The sequence below is a fragment of the Mustela erminea genome, chromosome 13, assembly GCF_009829155.1.
Source record: "Mustela erminea isolate mMusErm1 chromosome 13, mMusErm1.Pri, whole genome shotgun sequence".
NCBI classification, from domain to species: domain Eukaryota; kingdom Metazoa; phylum Chordata; class Mammalia; order Carnivora; family Mustelidae; genus Mustela; species Mustela erminea.
The window spans coordinates 92,357,382-92,376,283 of NC_045626.1; the positions used below are offsets into that span (position 1 = coordinate 92,357,382).

Below are 18,902 nucleotides of genomic sequence, written 5' to 3' on the forward strand. Positions count from 1 at the left end.
CTATTCTTGCCTAGAGCAGTATTTCCTGCTAAACAAAGGTTTTAGAATTCAATTGAATAACAATTTTTTCACTTGTAAAATTTCACTTGTAAACTTTTTCACTTGAACAACTATTAGGAAACTCAGTCCTCCTGAGACTAATTTCTTTAACTTATTTAAAAATATTATGTGGGTGCCTGAGTGGCTCAGTCTTTAAGCGTCTGCCTTTGGCTCAGGTCACGATCTCAGGGTTCTGGGAACGGGCCGCGCACTGGGCTCCCTGCTCAGCAGAAAACCTGCTTCTCCCTGTCCCTCTGCTATCCCCACCTCGCATGCATGCTCTCTCTCAAATAAATAATTAATAATAAATGTAAAGTATTATGCAAATTATAAATGTTAATGGGGGGGCGCCTGGGTGGCTCAGTGGGTTAAGCCGCTGCCTTCGGCTCAGGTCATGATCTCAGGGTCCTGGGATCGAGCCCCGCATCGGGCTCTCTGCTCAGCGGGGAGCCTGCTTCCTCCCTCTCTCTCTGCCTGCCTCTCTGCCTGCTTGTGATTTCTCTCTGTCAAATAAATAAATAAAATCTTTAAAAAAAAATAAAATAAATGTTAATGGACACTGTGGCTGTCCCTACAAGGTCCACGACTAGGGTCCCCAGGGTTTTTTCCCAGCCTGGGGAGTTTGCATTAAGTGTTTTCATTTTGTTGATTTTTTTCAGTAAACAGGTTTTTTTCTTTCTTTCTGTCGTTCCTTCTTCTTCTTTCTCAACGTGGGGCTTGAACTCACGATCAAGTCACGTGTTCTACCAACCAAGCATGCCAGCGGCTCCCGTTTGATTTATTCATTTTCTTCCCAGCAGATTTCCAGACACCCCGCATAAACGTCCCGGTAAGCCCTCGGAGTCTCCCAGACCCAGTCAAACAGACTCCACACGGAATGCGTTCTAGTAACCGGAATCTTCCCAGGGGCCTGGCCCCTCCTTTCGGCTTGCCCTGCAGCCCTAATGACACAGGGCAGGCGACTCATCTCTAGAACGGAAATCAATACATCCTGGGACCAATGCGAGATTGTGTAACACCTTTTTCTTCTGAGAAAAGACAAGGAAGACCTGCCACATGCAGAAGACAAAATGCCCGAGCTTCTCCAGCGGCGAGGCGAGCCGCAGAGCCGAAATGCTTTTTCTGTCGGTCTGTCCTCATCACTGGAATTCAGCGGTCTCCCCCAAACTGTTCAGACACCTCCCCCTAAAGTCATTGTGCCTGGGACCCCACAAGCCACACCCCCCTGCAGACACAAGCCTTTGCTCAAATCAGATCATTTTCTTCAGTTACTCATCACTTCGTGTCTTTCTTTCTGGAGCCCCGTGCCCCAGGCTCCCGACGGTCCTCTTGCTCTGGAGCACCCCCCTGGGTGCTCCACTGGGAGTCGGTGGTGCTCCCTCCACTTGGCCTCCGGGACGAGCTGTTCTCTTTCGGCTCACCTGCCTGAACCACGATGGGATGGAGAAGAGTCCGCAATCCTCTCAGCACACCGCTTTGCTCTGGCTGAAGCTGCTGGTGGTGGGGCCAGATGTTGAGTGAGGACGTGTGCCGCTCCCGCTAGGTGGGATCAGGCAGGTCACTGCACCAGACACATGCAGTGACCAGCCCCCCCCGGCCAGCGGTAAAGCCATGTCCCCTATGCTCCTGTAACCCATGGTGGACAGAGTGACCAGCTCCTCCCCTCCAAGGCATGGAGACCCTCTCTGCCAACTCCAGCAGCTTGGGCCCAGGGACAGGCCAACACCCCAGGGCAAGGTCTCTGTCATCCCCAGGCCACAGGGAGCAGTGGTCCATCACACCCAGGACCCAGGCAGCACCACGACCCGCCCCCTGCACCCAGCCCTCGGCCTCACCCATCTGCTTTCCTCTCTGTGGACGGTCCCGTTTGGGAGACTGTGTATAAATGGGCTCATCCAACAGCTGTCTTCACGGATGAGCTCCTTTCCCTTAGCGTAGTGTTTTCTAGGCTCACCTACGCTGTAAAGCTGTAACGTATGAAACACAGAAGGTGCTTGTTTCCGTTTCTTGTAGAATTCTACTCCATTGTATGGATAATACCACATTTTATTCATTCATTCATCAGTTGCTAGACGTTTGGGCTGCTTCCAATCTTAGCCATTATGTATCATGCTATGAACATCGTGTACGTGTTTCTGTGTGGAAACCTGTTTTCATTTCCTCCGGGTATTCCATCCAGAGGTGGAATTGTGGACCCTGTGGTAAGTCTAAGTTTAAACCCTTTGCTGCACAGCCCATGTGGTTTTCCAAATTGGCTGCTACATTTTGACAGTCCCACAAACTGTAAGAAAGATGGGATTTTCCCACGTTCTTGCCAACATTTGTCCTGTCTTTCCTGGTGGGGTGAAGTGATAGCTTCCCTCTGACTGATCATACTGAGTTTCTCCACGTACTTACTGGCCGTTTGTGTCTCTTCTTTGGAAAAATCTCTATTTGGATACTTTGCTCATTTTAAAAATCGTTATTTGTCATCTTGTTATAAATTGTGATTTTTAAGATACAAATCTTTATCACATATGTGATTTGTAAATGTTTTCTCCCATTCTGTGGGTATCTTTTCACTTTCTCGATGGCATCCTTTGAAGCACAGAAGTTTTTAATTTTGGTGAAGCCCAGTTATCTTTTTCCTTTTTTGCTTTTAACTTAGTTGTAATTTATATGAATCCATTGCCAAATCCAAGGCCACAAATATTTATTCCCATGTTTTCTTCTAAGAATTTTAAGATTTTGGGTTTGTTTGTTTTTTTTAAGATTTCATTTATTTATTTGCCAGGGAGAGAGAAAGCGGCATGCACAGGCAGGGGAAGTGGCAGGCAGAGCAGGCAGGGGAGAAGGCTCCCGGCTGAGCAAGGAGGATCCCAGGACCCCAGGATCATGACCTGAGCTGAAGACAGGCACTTAACAGACTGAGCCACCCAGACGTCCCAAGGTTTTGTTTTTTACATATAGGTCCTTGATGCATTTTGAGTTAATTTCCATGTATGATGTGAGATACAGGGTCTAACTTCATTCTTTTGCATGTGGATGCCCAGTTTCCCAGGACCAGTTATTGAAAGACTACTCCTTCCCATTAAATTATTTTGGTACTTGTCAAAAATCAATTATTTGTTCTATTTTACATATTTATGTTTTACTTCCTGGTTCTTGGTTCAATTCCATAAATCTGCATTTCTAGCCTTAACTCAATAAGGGAGAATGGCATTGCTGGGTCCTACAGGAACTTGTCTTCACTATAGCTTTGTGGTAAGGTTTGATCTTGGAGTGTACGAATCTTCCAATCTGCTCTTCTTTTTTATTTATGCTTGTTTTATTTTTATTTTATTTTAATTTTTTATTTTTTATTAACATATAATGTATTATTAGCCCCAGGGGTACAGGTCTGTGAACTGCCAGGCTTACACCCTTCACAGCACTCACTGTAGCACATTCTCTCCCCAGTGCCCATCACCCAACCTCCCTGCTCTTCTTCTTCAAGATTATTTCAGCAGCTCTGGGTCCCTTGCACTGCCATAAGAATTGTAGGTTCAGCTCATCCTTTTCTGCATCTGGGACTCCAGTAGGGATTGTGGTGAAGCTGTAGATACATTTGGATTTAGTAACAAAAGAAAAAAAAAAATAGACCAACTGATTTCATTGAAATTAAAGACTTCTGTGCATCAAAGAACATTACCAAGACAGTGAAAAGATCACCTGCAATGGGAAAAACTTGCAAATTGTGTATCTGACAAGGGCCTGGTGTTCAGAATATATAGAGAATTGTTACAAACCAGCAACAAAAAGGCAAACTAATTCTAAAGTCAGCACAAAATTAAATAGACTTTTACCTGAACTAGTTATACCATTTCCCCACTAGAATGACAAGTAAATGAGCTGAAACTAGCAAATGTCAGGGAGGATGTGCAGAGACTAGAACCCTCATACACGCTGACTCCCACAAAGGTGGTGCAGCTGCTCGGAAGACAGTACAGGGATTCCTCACAAAGTAAAACACAGGAGTACCGTGTGACCTGGAAACCCTATACACCCAAAGAATTTAAAATAGCTGTTCAAACTCGTACTTGGACACAAATGTTCATAACAGCACGAGTTACAAGGGCCAAACAGTGAAACACCCAAACATCTGTGAAAGGATGAGCAGATAAATTGTGGGACAATCCCTCGCTGGAATATTATTCTCCCACAAAGAGGAGTTAAGCACTGGTACGTGCTACCACCTGGATGGACCTTGGAGACGTGCCCTGGGAAAGAAAGCAGACACAATGTGGACAATATTGTATGATTCCACTATACAAAATCTCCTAAAGAGACAAATCCACAGGGAGGAGCAAAACAGGGAGTTTAGTTGGGCATGGTAACAATGTTTCCACGGTAGGAACAGTGGTTGCACAGTTAACTGAAATGGTTAATTAGGGGGGCCTAGGTGGCTCAGTGGGTTGAAGCCTTTGCCTTCGGCTCAGGTCATGATCCCAGAGTCCTGGGATCGAGTCCTGCATGGGGCTCTGTGCTCAGCAGGGAGCCTGCTTCCTCCTCTCTCTGCCTGCCTCTCTGCCTACTTGTGATCTCTGTCTGTCAAATAAATAAGTAAAATCTTTTAAAAAAATGGTTAATTAGATGCTAAGTGAACTTCACTTAAATAAAGTGTAAAAAATTTATCATTTTGTGACTATGATGTCTGGGATTTGCTCCCAAATTATGAAATGGGGTGAAGGTATAAAACATTTCAAAAAAAGACAACTTTGGTTTGCAAAGATAACAGAAATGAATTGGAAGTGGATAAAATCAGGCCGGCAGCCAAAGCGCACAGGTGAGGACTGGGGTCTGGACCCGAGGAGGGGCTGGAGCTGAACGGCTCCTAGCGCATCCTAGATCCTGCAAAGGGGCTGTTCGGCAAAGCAAGGGCCCAACCCTGCCGGCAGGGAAGGTGAACGCTTGCTGAGCAGCGGGGACCCGGTGGGGGGAGGCGGGAATCCAGGACTGCCTTCGGAAATCACCTCCTCCTACACCTTGAACTCCCACCCTGCACACCGCGGTGTCGGTCACCTGCATCTCGACCAAGCTGGGAAACTGTATCAAACACGGACGGCCCTTCAGGTTGGGCGCGCGCCGCCGTGACACGCGGCCGAAGACTCGAGGAGACGCCGGGGCCGAGCCGCCGCCTCCGCCGCATCTCCACCGAGTCCCCCCAAGGGCTCTGCGTCCTCCCCAGGGACGTGCGGGCCCCGGTGCGTCCTCGGGCCCTCGCCGAGCGCGGTGGGGTGCAGGCTGCTGGCTCGGCTCTGCCTACTCCGGGCCCACCTGCCGGCACCTGCCAGGTGTGCCCCCAGGCGCTCCGAGCCCGGGCCCGGGCGGGGTGGGGTGGGGCGGGGCAGGGCGGGGCGCCACAGGCCACGCCCCAGGGCGGTGCCGCGGGGCTCCCCTGCCCGCGCCCCTAGCCCGCAGGGTGCGCGCCGCGCCGCGCCCCTGGCGGAGCTGCGGGACATGGAGGCCGCCGAGCCCAAGCCCCCCGCGGGGGCGGACGCGGCCCGGCGCCTGGCCCGCGGCTGCTGGTCGGCGTTCTGGGACTATGAGACGCCCAAGGTGATCGTGGTGAAGAACCGGCGCCTGGGCGTCGTGTACCGCGCGGTGCAGCTGCTCATCCTGCTCTACTTCGTGTGGTGGGTGCGGCTGGGCCGGGGGCGCGGGGGCGCCGGGGCCCGAAGCCGCGGGGAGCGGCGGGGGAGGGTCCCGGGTCGCCTCCAGAGCGGCGGTGCCCGTCCCGCAGGTACGTGTTCATCGTGCAGAAGAGCTACCAGGACAGCGAGACGGGCCCCGAGAGCTCCGTCATCACCAAGGTCAAGGGCATCACCTTCTCCGAACACAAAGTGTGGGACGTGGAGGAGTACGTGAAGCCCCCCGAGGTGCGTCTGCCCGCCCCGCGCGCCCCCCGGGAAGGATCGAGGGGTGCCTGCGTCGCCCGCCTCAGCTGACCATCCCCTCTTTCTGAGCCCAGGGAGGCAGCGTGTTCAGCATCATCACCAGGATTGAGGTCACACCCTCCCAGACCCTCGGAACCTGCCCAGAGGTGAGGCCAGGTGGAGGGCAGAGCTGGGGCTGACGGAGGGGAGCCGGCTTGCCTGCCCCAGAAGCTGTGGGGATCCTCACCAAGCTGTCTCCTCCCTAGAGTATGAGGATCAGCAACGCCACCTGTGACTCGGACGTGGACTGCGTGGCCGGGCAGCTGGACATGCTGGGAAACGGTCAGTGCATGCGGGACGGGGGTGGGATGGGTTGGCGCCCCTTGTACCCTGAGCACATATCTGCCCGCAGGCCTGCGGACTGGGCGCTGCGTACCCTACTACCAAGGCTCAGCCAAGACCTGCGAAGTGTCCGGCTGGTGCCCGGTGGAAGACGGGGCCTCTGTCAGGTGTGCACCCGGTGACCCTCCTGCCCGAGCCCCAGCTGACAGCCCAGCACTACTCTGTTCCACTCCTTTCTCTCCTCACGGAGCAGAGCCGCGGTGTGCTGGGCGGGGGACTGGGGTGGGAGACTAAACGCATCCAGTCTGTGCCTCCTCAGCCAGTTTCTCGGCAAGATGGCCCCAAATTTCACCATCCTCATCAAGAACAGCATCCACTACCCTAAATTCCAGTTCTCCAAGTAAGAGCCGCGAGGGTATGGTGACAATGGGCTGAGGACAGGCGCTGCCTCCCGGGAGCGTGGGGTTGTGGGTGCAGGGCGCCTCCCGTTGCTGGGCCGTCTGCAGGGGCAACATAGAGCACAGGAAGGACGGCTACCTGAAGCGCTGCACGTTCGATGAGGTCTCTGATCTCTACTGTCCCATCTTCAAGCTGGGCTTCATTGTGGAACGGGCAGGGGAGAACTTCACGGAGCTGGCTCATACGGTGAGGGGGCAGCCGAGGCGCAGTGGGGGGCCGGCTCTCCTTCCAGATGCGGACCCCTACTGCCGATGAAGGGTCTGCCCACTCCCTTTGCAGTCTTGGCCAGCCCTGGCCCTGTTCAGACAGATGAAGGAGAAACGTGATCAGCCAACCCATCTGGGCATGCATGGCTCCTGCTAAATTATTGACTCCTGATCACATAGCTGGCCACTGCTGTCCCCTCATGCTTCAGCAGTGCGGCCCACCCAAGCACCCCAGCTCTCAACCCTGAGCTGCCCCAGGTGCCCCAAGATGAGCACCCCATATGCAGTCTCAGGGCAGGACCCCATGGCCCTCGAGGGTCCTCTGTGTACCCTCCCTGACACCCATCTCTGTGCCCACTTCTGGGCAGGGTGGCGTCATTGGGGTCATTATCAACTGGGACTGCGACCTGGACCTGTCAGCGTCAAATTGCAACCCCAAGTACTCCTTCCGGAGGCTTGACCCCAAGCACGTCCCAGCCTCTTCTGGCTACAACTTCAGGTACCTTGGTCTTGGGATGCCTGGTTCCTCGTCTGCCCTGGCTGCGGTGGCTCTGAGATGTCAGGGCAGGTGCTTGAAGGTTCAGGGCCTCAGGGGCTGGTGGAGTCTTGGAGCGTCCCGTGTTGGGCGATGGGTGAGCAGCCACCACCGTGCTCCTCAGGGTCATGCTTTCCCAGGTTCGCCAAATATTACAAGGAAAACGGCAGCGCCACCCGCACACTCATCAAGGCCTACGGGATCCGCATTGACGTCATCGTGCATGGACAGGTGAACCAGCCCGCCCTGCCTACTATGGACTCGGGCAGGCCCCAGGACTGAGCTGGCACAGCCCCATCTCCCCCACCCACCCTTGAGCCCCACTTGCCCCAGACCCCACAATCATCTAAGGCAGCCTCCCCTCCCAAGGCAGGGAAGTTCAGCCTGATTCCCACCATCATTAACCTGGCCACAGCACTGACCTCCATCGGGGTGGTAAGGAAATGCATGCTGGGTATGTGGGGGCGTGGGGGCAGGGTGGAGGGGGGTGTCTCTTGGGCCCTCACATGTGGGTCTCGGCCCAGGGCTCCTTCCTGTGTGACTGGATCTTGCTGACGTTTATGAACAAGAACAAGGTGTACAGCCATAAGAAATTCGACAAGGTGTGCACACCGAGACGCTTCCCTAGTAGCTGGCCTGTGACTCTGGCGCTTGTGTTGGGCCAGGCCCCTCCCCCACCCCACCCCTGCTCTGCAGACCCCGGCCAGGCCGGCCAAGCTCTGGCTGCCCCGTCCCCATGGCTTTGCCCCACCTCCGCCCCATCCAAGCAGATGGCAGACCCTCCCCAGCAGACGGCGGGACCAGAGCTGTGCACCCCCGGACCTTCCCAGCAGGACTCCACACTCTCAGACCCCCGAGGTCTGGCCCAGCTCTGAGCCCACCACATACCTTCCATGATGCTGTGTCGAAGGCTCTGCCTGGCGGGGCCCCGAAGCCTGTGGTCCCAAGAGACCCAGGCCCTGCTCCCCCGGCAGCCCACGGAGACCTGCACGCTGTGCCTGGGGGCCCTGCCCTCACACCTCGACACTGTGACTGGGAACCACAAGACCCCTGTGCAGTGAGGCAGTGGGCCAACACCATGTGCCTGGCCGCCCGACTTCCCCAGGGCCGGGGTGGAGTGGGTCAAACTGCCTCTTTGTCCCCAGCTGACCTCCCTCCCAGGCTTCTCAGCCCTCCCCGCCCAGACCCTATGCTTGCTTCGTAGCCAAGAAACCACACATCCAGAATCCAATAAACCTGTGAGCAGACCCTTGGGCCTTGTTTTTCAGGAAAAGTATCTTGAGGCCCTGAAGAGAAACACTAAGGAGAGGGTCCTTGCGTGTGGGAGCTGTGGGCACCCTTGGTCCTGACTCCCCTCTAACCAGCCTGGGTGCAGAGTGCATGGGCGCGTCTACCCCCACATCCAGCCAGGTCAGGGTGACATCCGACCGTGGCAGGGTGGCGTGGGCAGAGGGAACCCAACTGCGCCCAGCACCCACTCGGCAGTCAGCTTGCCTACCAGCTTTCTGAGGGTGGGCGTGTCACCCCAGACCCAGACCTCAAAATATGGGACACGATGGGGACTCTGGAGGTGGAGGGGAGTCCGGGAGTAGGTGATGAGAGTCCCACTAAGGAAAACACTGGTTCTTGCTCCAAATACCTATGCAAGCGCCCTGGGCCCTGCTTACAACAGGGCCGCGGGAAGGGCAGGAATGAATGCTTCGAGGGGACGGACAAGGCAGGGCCAGGTTGAGGGGACGCACAGGCCGGCAGCAGCGGATCTGGCTTGCAGATAATTGGTTAGCACACTCGGAGATGCCACAGCGGTCATTACATTCAGAGACTCTGCCTGGTGCCTGTCTGGCCAGGCCCCCCCTTGAGGGGCTGCCAGAACTTGGCTGGACAGCGGTTTCCCTAGCAACGGGGACGGCAAACAGGTCTGCGGCAGCACGGGCACGCTTTCCACAGATCACCTCGGCTGGGATCCCATCGCTCCCAAGGTCCAGTGAGAGCTCAGACCCCGCCCAGGCCCCCAAGTCCCCAAGTCCAAGTGACACTGGCAGGTGGCCAGAGCCAGCCCTCCCACCTGCCCACACCCACCTGGGCCAGCAGTCACACACACCCGAGAAGCCCCCACCTAGCCCCCTGTCTGGACCCTTCTAATCCTCAGGGTAGGAGCCCAATCCCCAGTGCCAGCAGCATTGTGTCTGGCTTACTGACATCCAGCTCTAGTTTTGCAGAAACTGGCTTTTCGAGTTGGGGCTGGACTGCAGCTCAAGGACCACGGCCAGGGGTTCAGGTTTCTCATTCTCAAGCAGGAGAGTCACCCTGGGGCCCTCAGCCGCCCCAAATGCCCCAGGCCTCAAGCTGGCCTCTGCGGGAGCCGCCCTGCTGCAGGGACAAGACGGGGGGCAGTGTGCAGGCCCTCCGCCCCACCCCCACCCCGCGCTGGGGCTCCTCTGGCTCTGCTTCCAGGAAGCCTAGTTAGCCCCCTCCTCCCCCACCCAGCCCTAATTTGATTTAATCTCCATCTGGGGGCTGATGCAGGCTCTGTCCACCTTCCAGCCAGTGTCGGGTTTCTCGTGGCCGCGGGGCCTAGACACACCCAAAGCGCAGTACCCACGGGCCAACGCACTCGGCTGGACCGATGTCCACTGCTCCTCCTCCCATCCCCGTACAGATGGAGACACCTTGCACGTGTACCCATAAAAATTTCAAGAAATGTAAAACTCAAAGAATAAAATGAAGTTCACAGTGTAATACTGAGAAGTTTGGCAAAAAGGATGAATTTAAGCCGGGCTCCAGAGCCCGCAGTGGCCCAGAGCTCCCCCGAGGCTGCCCATTTGGGGTCTGCGCATACGATCCAGCGAGCCTGCCTGTCGCCTCCCTGACTCGGCCGTTCCTTTTCTGCTCCCAGTCTCATTTAGTCAGAAGTCAAGTGTGGGGACGGTCCTCCGGGGCCACCGACAGAAGAGCGGAAGCAGCGGCCCAGCGGTCTTCCCGAGGTCACTGGAAGGCAGGCCCCATGTCCTGGGGCTCTCCCTTGCCCAGCCCCACCCGTACAGAGTGCCGCGCGTCGGGGCCCACATCTGCGGCCTCACTCAGCTCCGAACACGCCGGCGGCGAGCGTCCAGCATTGAGGAGGCCACAGCCCTGACCTAGCCGCTCTGCCGCAGGCAGGTCAGGGCAGCAGGCCCAGGGCTGGCGTGCCCCGCTTGGCCTGGGGAGGTCAGGTAGGCACCAGGGTGACGGCAGAGCAGGACCACGCAACCCCAACAACGCTGCTGCGGCTGCTTTCTCCAACTCTCCCAAGACGTGGACCCCTCAGAGCTGAAGGGAAAAACCTAAAATCTTACGCATGATAAAATGATTTCCCCAGACCCGGGCCCTAAAGCGAGGAAGTCTGATAGATGGTGTGCACCGCCCCTCCCCTGGGCCCTCAGGCTCCCTGCCACTGTGGGACACTCCTCACAGCCCAGATTCCAGTCTCGCTGCTGCACACAAGGGGTCTGTTGTCACATGAGCCCTGGCCCCTGTAGACCCTACTGTGACCAGGAAGTCTCCAGGAACTCATGTGAAAGATGCCCAGGTCCCCACAGGGTTCGGCACCGGGATTCCCGGGAAACGGCCCAAAACCTGCTGGCGTTGAGCTATCGGGCATGTTCTCTGTGGTAACAAGCGATCAAAATCTGGGGCCGCAAACTCCCACCAGGCGACCCGCAGGGACTCTGCCCAGACAGGAGACCACCCTGGGCAGCAAAGGAAAGACAGGACAGCCGGGAGGCTGCTCAGTCAGCAAGACACAGTCCTAGGGCCCCACCCTGCAAACACTGCTCAGGCCCAGAGTGGGGCGCCCTGACCACAGCGGGGGCCCAAGGAACCCAGAGGTGGTGACGCTTCCTGCTCCGGCTGGTTCAGGCCTCCCTGGGCCCCGTGACCTGCTCCCCGAAGCTCCCTGCGGCTGGCGTTCCTTGGTGCTCCGTCCTGGACGTGGTCACAAGCTTGGGAGGTCAGGGCCAGAATGGGGACACGGCTCGAGTTGCTACTGGCCCAGCTGAGGGTTCTTCTGTAGCAACCACTCCAGGGTCTCCATGAGGTATGACATGCCATAGTGCTGGGCAATGTTCTGGAAGATTCCAATCTGCTCCATGAAGACCTGCAGAAACGAGCAGTCACAGTGAGACCTGGCCGCAGAGCAGGCCCGGGCGCGTCGGCGGAGAAGCGGGCGTGGGCAGATGGGAAAGGCAGCAGGGTGGGCTGGCCGTGGGAGCCCCACCTTGGTGCGGATGGTGAGGGCGAAGGCCCCGGCGCAGCTGCAGTACACAGGCATGTCGGCCTCCTTCACCCCCCGGCACTTCAAGCAGATCTGCAACAGGAGCAGCCCTGGTGAGGAGGTCCCCGGCCCGGGCCGGTCACCGCCAGCCGTTCGGCACATTCCCTGCCCTGCACAGCCCTGGCCTTCAGCTCAACCATGCATAAAATGTGAGACTTTGGGAGAGAGATATTTATCCAAATGTGACAGCTGCTTCCTAACCCCCTCAGTGTGAGCACTGCACCCCTGACTCTGCGTCCTGGGGGCTCCTCACCCCTGCTCCGGCCTCGGGTCTCTGCATTCCAGGACGCCCCCCAGATCGCTGCTCAGACGTCCCCGGTCAGCGGGGCTCTCCCTCCGTCCCACACTCAAAACTCGCCTGTTTCTTTCTCTTCCCGTCCATTCTCCTTACACTCCCCGGGACTTACACACGCTCATCTTGCTACAACGAAAGGTCCGTGAGGCCAGCCCTGCCCCTCTAGGAACCCCAGAGACGTATAAGAAGTCAAAAGGTCGCTGCCTGAACCACAGGGTGGTCACCTCGGAGGACCAGGTTGTGATTTGAGAAGTGTGCACAGCCGTAGCTTCTCCTGCGTGCAAACAGCTTATCCAGAAGGCCTCTGCCTGGAGAAGGGCTGTCCTAGGGCCAGGCCCACTGCTCACCAGGTCCTGCAGAGTGAAGGCCATCAGCTTCTTCTGCAGAGCTTCCACCAGAGCCATCTCGATGACGGAGGTGTCGTAGGCAACCTGACAGTTGGAGCAGAGCCACCGCGGCAGTACAGCCCCGTCCTGGGCAGAGGAGGAGAGGGCCAGGTCACTTCTCTGTGCAGCCTTCTGCTCAGCCTTCCCCAGGGCCGGGGAGGGATCGTGTGGTACACGCAGGGGCGCTGTGGGCCCAGAGCACCGCCACCGCCAGGTGTGTTTACAAGGACACTGTTCTGGTCCGTGGCAGCGAGGGCCTTTTACATCAGAACTCACACGGGCGCTTGGGGGGAGGCCAGAGCATCTCCCGTCCTGACCGACGGCAAGCACGCGGCGCTGCGCACCTGTGAGAAGGAGGGCTCCTTGCACAGGTCCAGGTCCCGGCAGAAGTTACAGCTGCGGCAGATGACCTCGGGGAGCACGTAGGAGCGGCAGGGGTCTCGGAACTGGGCCTCCTCCGAGAACTCGCCCACGTCCACGAGACGAAGCAGGTCTCGGTTCAGCTTGTTCACCTGGTTTGTGATGTTCGTGTCCAGAGACAGCACCTTCAGAGAAGGAGCCCGAGTCAGGGATGGCCCCCTGGGCCTCCCGGCTGTCAGGACTGGGAAAGCGTGCGGGGGACTCTTGGAGCTGCCGTTTCTCGGCACCCCCCTGGCCCTCCTTTTCCCGCGGGGAGCGTCAGAGGAGGGGAGTTGCGGCAGCCACACCACTGGATCCTCAGTGTGGGGCCCTGCGTGCAGAGGCCCTGCCCCAATCCCAAGGCTCACGGTTTCTGTCAGCTGCAGGGGACTCTGGGGCGCACCGACGTGCCCTCCCGTCCTCCGCCTGACTCCTTCCTCCTCACGGACTGTCGTCCTAAACCGACGAGACTCCACGGTCTCACTCGCAGAGTGGGGGTTTCAGCCCCGCTGCTGGGGGGGCTCCCACGCCCGCCTAGAGAAGCCTCTGCAGTCTCCCACTAGAGCCCGTGCAGCTGACGCCGGGAAGCCTGCAGACCACGGGGGAAGCGTGTAAAGCCCTACCCCGATAGGAGAGGAAAGGGCAGGACCGACATCTCTGGAGACCTCTCCCACGCCACAGAACCAAAAACCGCTTGGAAGACATTTTTGAGAGAACGAGTTATAGTCAAACTTGAAGCCCGCCGCCCTCTCCGGCGAGACGAGTAGGCCACGGCAAGGAGGTAAACCCGCAAGTGCGCACCGTGAGGGTCCGTGACCCGTTAGGCTCAAAAACCTACAGGCTATAAAGTTCTGATGAAAAAACTGGATTGAATTAAAGAGAAAAAAAATGAAAAGAGATTTCACTAGTGAATCCCCAAACATCTAGGCAAGAATATTCTACTAGCATCTTCTGGGAGACATAAAAGGGAAAACACATTTAAACTCATTTTATGAGGGAGCAGCCTGAAACCAAAGACAGTAAAGAAAACAGCAGACCAACAGCCTTCACGTGCACTCAGAATCTCCAACAGAACACCAATAAACCGAACCCACTGATCCACACAAAGGAGAGCTCATCCTGACCAAGAGGGACTTACTGGTCAGGCGTGCTCTCTACGGTAACTCCGGATCTCAGGAACGCAAGGCTGGATCAATATTTAAAAATCAGTGCCATCGGGGCACCTGGGTGGCTCAGTGAGTTAAAGCCTCTGACTTCGGCTCAGGTCATGGTCTCAGGGTCCTGGGATCGAGCCCCACATCTGCTTTCAGTGGGGAGCCTGCTTCCCCCTCTCTCTCTGCCTGCCTCTCTGCCTACTTGTGATCTCTGTCAAATAAACAAATAAAATCTTAAAAAAAATAGCTTCCTTTTCTTCAGTAAGCTATTTTTTATCAGCATTATTATTATTTGTTTATTACTGAACTATAGCTGATCTACGTAGGCACTTTTTAATGACCCAGATTTTATACGTCTTTGCTAGAAAGAGATCTCGCTGAGTCCTTCTGAACCATACGTTCAGTTTTCTGTTGCAGAGGCTGGAGCTGAGGTGCTGAGGACAAGCGCCACACACCCATGGGGGCCCCAACCCCGTGCGGGGAGAGCTCCCCCCCGCTCGCTCGCCGGGCCCTCTGCCCTCCTGCGGCACCCCCACCTGTGTCCCATGGGGAGTCTGCATTTATTTATCTGCAGTGTTTTTTTTAAATGAAGATTTTATTTATTTATTTGACAGAGAGAGAGATCACAAGTAGACAGAGAGACAGAAAGAGATGAGGAGAAGCAGGCTCCCTGCTGAGCAGAGAACCCGATGCGGGGCTCGATCCCAGGCCCCTGGGATCATGACCTGAGCCGAAGGCAAAGGCTTAACCCACTGAGCCACTCAGGCGCCCCTATCTGTAGTCTTGATGCCGGTGCCCTTGAGAGGAAGGGGGACGACTGACCCGGGAGTGACCATAAGCACACACCCAAAGCACGGACACCCTACAGCTGCTCATGCCATCACTCTTCAAAAACACTAGCGTCGGGACGCCTGGGTGGCTCAGTGGGTTGAGCTACACTGCCTTCGGCTCGGGTCGTGATCTCAGGGTCCTGGGATCAAGCCCTGCATGGGGCTCTCTGCTTGGCAGGGAGCCTGCTTCTTTCTCCCTCTCTCTCTGCCTGCCTCTCTACCTGCTTGTGATCTCTGTCTGTGTCAAATAAATAAATAAAATCTTAAAAAAAAATAAAAATAAAAATAAAAATCAATGCCGTATCTAGACAGCCAACAGACACACAAGAAGACACGCAACATCACTCGTGATCAGGGAAACGCGAAGTGAAACCACAATGAGGGGCCATCTCACGCCTGTCAGAACGGCTAAAATAAGAAACACAAGAAACAGCAGATATTGGGGAGGAGGCAGAGAAAAGGGAGCCCTCGTGCACTGCTGGTGGGAATGCATGCTGGTGCAGCCGCTGTGGAAACAGTGTGGAGGGTCCTCAGTGAGTTAGAAATAGAGCTGCCCTAAGATTCAGTACTTCCGCTACTGGGTATTTGCTTTAAAAAAAGAAAAGAAAAGAAAACACTAAAAAAAGATAAAAGAAAAAGAAAACACTAACTGAAAAAGATCTGTGCACCCCTACATTTACTATGGCATCATCACATTTACTACCGCATTGTCACTACATTTACTGTGGCATTATTTAGAGTCGCCCATTACGGCAGCAGCCCAAGTGTCCCCTGATAAGTGAATGCATAAAAAAGATGTGATACAGGAGGTAGGTCCGTATACAAATATTGTGTGTGTCTACACAGTAGCACTGAAGAAACGGAAGCTGAAGTTTAAAAGAGTCAGCACCATCACAATAGCACCAAACGACCTGAAAACCTTAGGTGCGAACGTGTGCGATATTTATATGCCAAAAACCCCACACACTGCTGGAGAAATGGAACATGACCCAGAGAAACGGGAAGATACAGGGGTTCACGAGCTAAGACTCTAAGCACTCAGATGTTAATCCTCCCTAAAATTACCTAGATTAAAATGACTCCAACCAACATTCTAAAAGGATTTTTTTCCTCTGGGTAGGGAACCGATATACTGATTCAAACATTATACGGAAAGCAAAGGAACTAGATGGACCAGCCAGAGCGATCTGGAAAAACAAAAATAAAGTTGAAGCAGTCACACTGTCCGGTTTCCAAGACTTACTGACAAAGTCACATAATTCAAGACGCCGTGGGTTAGAAAACAGTGAGGTGGATGGGGACCCAGAAGACCCGTACGGTACACGGCCACGTAAGCTTTGACACAGACACCAAGACTATCCGATGCAGAGAGGCCAGTCTTTTCAGATCAGTAGTACTGGGATCATTAGACACACTGACACAGGAATACCAACCTCGGTCTAAAACATGCACACCACATAAAAATTAACTCAAGGGCGCCCAGGTAGCTCAGTCCGTGAAGCCTCCGACCCTTGCTTTTGGCCCAGGTCGTGATCTCATGGTTCGGGGGATCCGGCTGCTCCCTCCCACCCGCCCAAATCGGGCTCTGTGCTCTGCTTGAAGACCCTCCCTCTACCCCTCCTCCCACTCTTATATAGGACAGTAAGAGCTCACCCTATTAAAAAAAGTCTAGTGGTGGCTCAGTCAGTTAACCTTCCGACTCTTGATTTTGGCTCAGGTCATGATCTCAGGGTTGTGAAGTCCAGCCCCGTGTCCGGCTCCAGGCCCTGCTTAAGATTCTCTCTCTTCACCTCCCTCTGCCCCACCCCTCTAAGAAAAATAAATTTCTTTTCAAATATTTTATTTATTTACTTAGAGAGAGGGAGCGAGAGGGAGAGAGAGCAAGCGCACAAGCCAGGGGAGGGGCAGAGAAGCAGGCTTCCCGCTGAGCAGGAAGCTGATGCAGGACCCATCCCAGGGCTCTGGGATCATGACCTAAGCTGAAGGCAGAGGCTTAACCCACTGAGCTACTCAGGAGCCCGAGAAAAAAAAAATTTTGATGAATTAAAGTTAAGATCCACTCACCGAAAAAAATACTGTTAGGAGAATTCTGAAGAAGTAAACCAACGTTTGGAAAAAAATATATGAAGAACTCTTAAAACTAAAAAATAATGGGGCACCTGTGTGGCTCTGTCAGTTAAACGTCTCCTTTGGCTCAGGTCATGGTCCCAAGGTCCTGGGATCAAGTCCTGCGTCAGGCTCCCTGCTCAGTGGGGAGTCTGCTTCTCCCTCTCCCCCTACCCCCTGCTCTTATCCACCCCACCCCACTCTCAAATAATCTTTTGTTTACAAAAACCCTCAAAAATAAGAAACATGACCAAAAAAAAAAAAAAAAAAAAAAAGACCTCCTTTTTAATAATGGGCAAAACATTTAGACATTTCACCAAAGATGTATGGACAAAAAAGCACCATGTGAAAAAACACTCAGCATCATTAGTACTGGGGAAATACAAATTAAAAATGAGATACCACCACCCACCTATCCGCAAAGCTCAACTTCTGAAAATGCCCGGGAGCGGGGAGGCACGTGGAGCAGCCGGCCTCTGCTCATAGGCCGCCGGCGGGAATGCAAACCGGACCGGCCGCTTTAGGAGTGCGCACTAGGACAAGACCCAGACAATCCCCCTCCTCCATCTTTGCCCCATAAAATTTAAGTTCCGATAAAATGAAACGTATGCTCACACAAAAACCTGTATGAGAATGAGAGTGCAGGGGCGCCTGGGTGAAGCGTCCGCCTCTGGCTCAGGCTGCGGTCCTGGGATCGAGTCCCACGCGGAGCTCCCCGCTCGCAAGGAAACTGCTCCTCCCTCTCCTCCCTGCTCGTGCTCTCTCTAGCTAGCTCTCTCTCAAATAAAACCTTTCAAGAACAAAGAAATGAATGTTTATAGCAACTCCAGTCTTAAAAAATCCAACAATAAAATCCCAGATGTACTCAGCCACTGCAAGACCAACCCCGGCTCTTCCGCACGACGGGACGCCTCTCAGTCGCAGAGCGGGACAGAGAGCACCGGAACGGGCAGCAGCGGGGGAGGAGCACGGACCCCTTCTGCCGAGTCAAAGAAGCCAGACGGAAAGGGACATGACCATGCAGGGCCAGACGGGCGGCTCCAGGTCAGGGCAGGGCAGGCGTGGCTGACCCCCGCGGTGCCTGTTTGAACCCCGCCGTCAGCGGCTTCAGCACTCTGTGAGCTCCCACAGCCACACCCCACAGAGTGACCTGCGCGCGCCTGTCAGGAAGCACAGGGACACGGGACAGATGGAACAGACAGTTCGGTGCGTGCCAAGACGGGGGCCCTGTTCGCAGGATGGTAAAACGTTCTGCATCCTGACTATGCTGGAGACGTGGCACTGTGGGTCTTTGCCAAAACTCACACACCACACGTGAACAACGGTGAGATCTCACTGTAGGGAAGTTATCCAGATGTTGAAAATTGTGCAGTCCACAACAGTGGCCAGGCGGCATACTGAGCTACTCCTTCGGCGGCAGCAGCAGTCACCTGAGCCCGGCCCCGAAAGGCAGTTTGCGGGAAGGTAACCTGACCTGCAGCAAAGCCTCTCTCCGGCAGAGGTGACGCCTGCGAGGGAGCCATCTGGTAATACAATCCCATGGCGGGCTCGGCCTGCCTTTCCCAGAGAGGCATGGAGCTGCCAGTAAGCTCTCCCCCACCGCCACGCGCATCACGGCGTGTTCTGGCTCCCACCAGCCACCAGATCACGCACAACCATTTCACCACTCCACACGTGCCTCTCACCAGCACCCCCAGATCCTACTACCCCAGGGCCTTTGCATGGACCTTCTCCCTGGGGTGCACCTGGCCAGGCCCTGCAAGTGAATGGGGTCTCACCATGGTCCCCATCTTCCTCACCGGCCCTGCCCCGTTCCTCCGAGCCCACCTACCCCTCACTGACGCACAGGCTCCTTGAGGATAGGGGTCTCTCCTGTCTTATCTCCTTCTCACCCCCAATGCCTCCCACAGCAGCTGCACAGACGGGGCAGCAAGTGATGATGGAG

The 18,902-nt window shown here is 55.3% G+C and overlaps 2 protein-coding genes across 6 annotated transcripts in view; one reads left to right on the forward strand and one right to left on the reverse strand.

Moving 5' to 3' along the window:
• The first annotated feature begins 5,480 nt into the window (after positions 1 to 5,480).
• P2RX2 (purinergic receptor P2X 2) lies at positions 5,481 to 8,716 on the forward strand. Of its 3 annotated transcripts, XM_032310267.1 has the most exons (12): positions 5,481 to 5,693; positions 5,801 to 5,936; positions 6,029 to 6,100; positions 6,200 to 6,275; positions 6,346 to 6,442; positions 6,595 to 6,675; positions 6,782 to 6,920; positions 7,309 to 7,439; positions 7,616 to 7,706; positions 7,845 to 7,910; positions 8,000 to 8,077; positions 8,246 to 8,716. In XM_032310267.1, the coding sequence occupies exons 1-12, from the start codon at positions 5,518 to 5,520 to the stop codon at positions 8,348 to 8,350; spliced, it is 1,248 nt and encodes a 415-aa protein (XP_032166158.1). In that variant the 5' UTR covers positions 5,481 to 5,517; the 3' UTR covers positions 8,351 to 8,716. The 3 variants fall into 3 exon arrangements, with proteins under 3 accessions (XP_032166158.1, XP_032166157.1, XP_032166159.1); XM_032310266.1 differs by having other exon boundaries at positions 8,000 to 8,716; XM_032310268.1 differs by lacking the exons at positions 6,029 to 6,100; positions 6,200 to 6,275 and having other exon boundaries at positions 5,481 to 5,625; positions 8,000 to 8,716.
• Positions 8,717 to 10,194: 1,478 nt separating this feature from the next.
• POLE (DNA polymerase epsilon, catalytic subunit) overlaps positions 10,195 to 18,902 on the reverse strand; it is a 46,235-nt gene continuing 37,527 nt past the window's right edge. For 2 of the 3 annotated variants that reach the window (XM_032310264.1, XM_032310263.1), the window contains exons 46-49: positions 12,813 to 13,013; positions 12,430 to 12,555; positions 11,731 to 11,820; positions 10,195 to 11,610 (exon numbers count right to left, since the gene is read on the reverse strand). In XM_032310264.1, coding sequence (XP_032166155.1) covers positions 11,497 to 11,610; positions 11,731 to 11,820; positions 12,430 to 12,555; positions 12,813 to 13,013 — 531 coding nt within the window. In that variant the 3' untranslated portion in view covers positions 10,195 to 11,496. Of the gene's footprint in view, positions 11,611 to 11,730; positions 11,821 to 12,429; positions 12,556 to 12,812; positions 13,014 to 13,276; positions 13,457 to 18,902 lie in introns of those variants that run through there. The other variant, XM_032310265.1, reaches the window with a different exon arrangement.

Excerpts from the sequence above, each read along its gene's own strand:
- P2RX2 (XM_032310266.1), top strand. The coding sequence starts at position 5,518 with ATGGAGGCCGCCGAGCCCAAGCCCCCCGCGGGGGCGGACGCGGCCCGG. Across the intron at positions 5,694-5,800 it reads ATCCTGCTCTACTTCGTGTG|GTACGTGTTCATCGTGCAGA; the intron begins GTGGGTGCGGCT and ends CCCGTCCCGCAG. Across the intron at positions 6,676-6,781 it reads CCTAAATTCCAGTTCTCCAA|GGGCAACATAGAGCACAGGA; the intron begins GTAAGAGCCGCG and ends GGCCGTCTGCAG.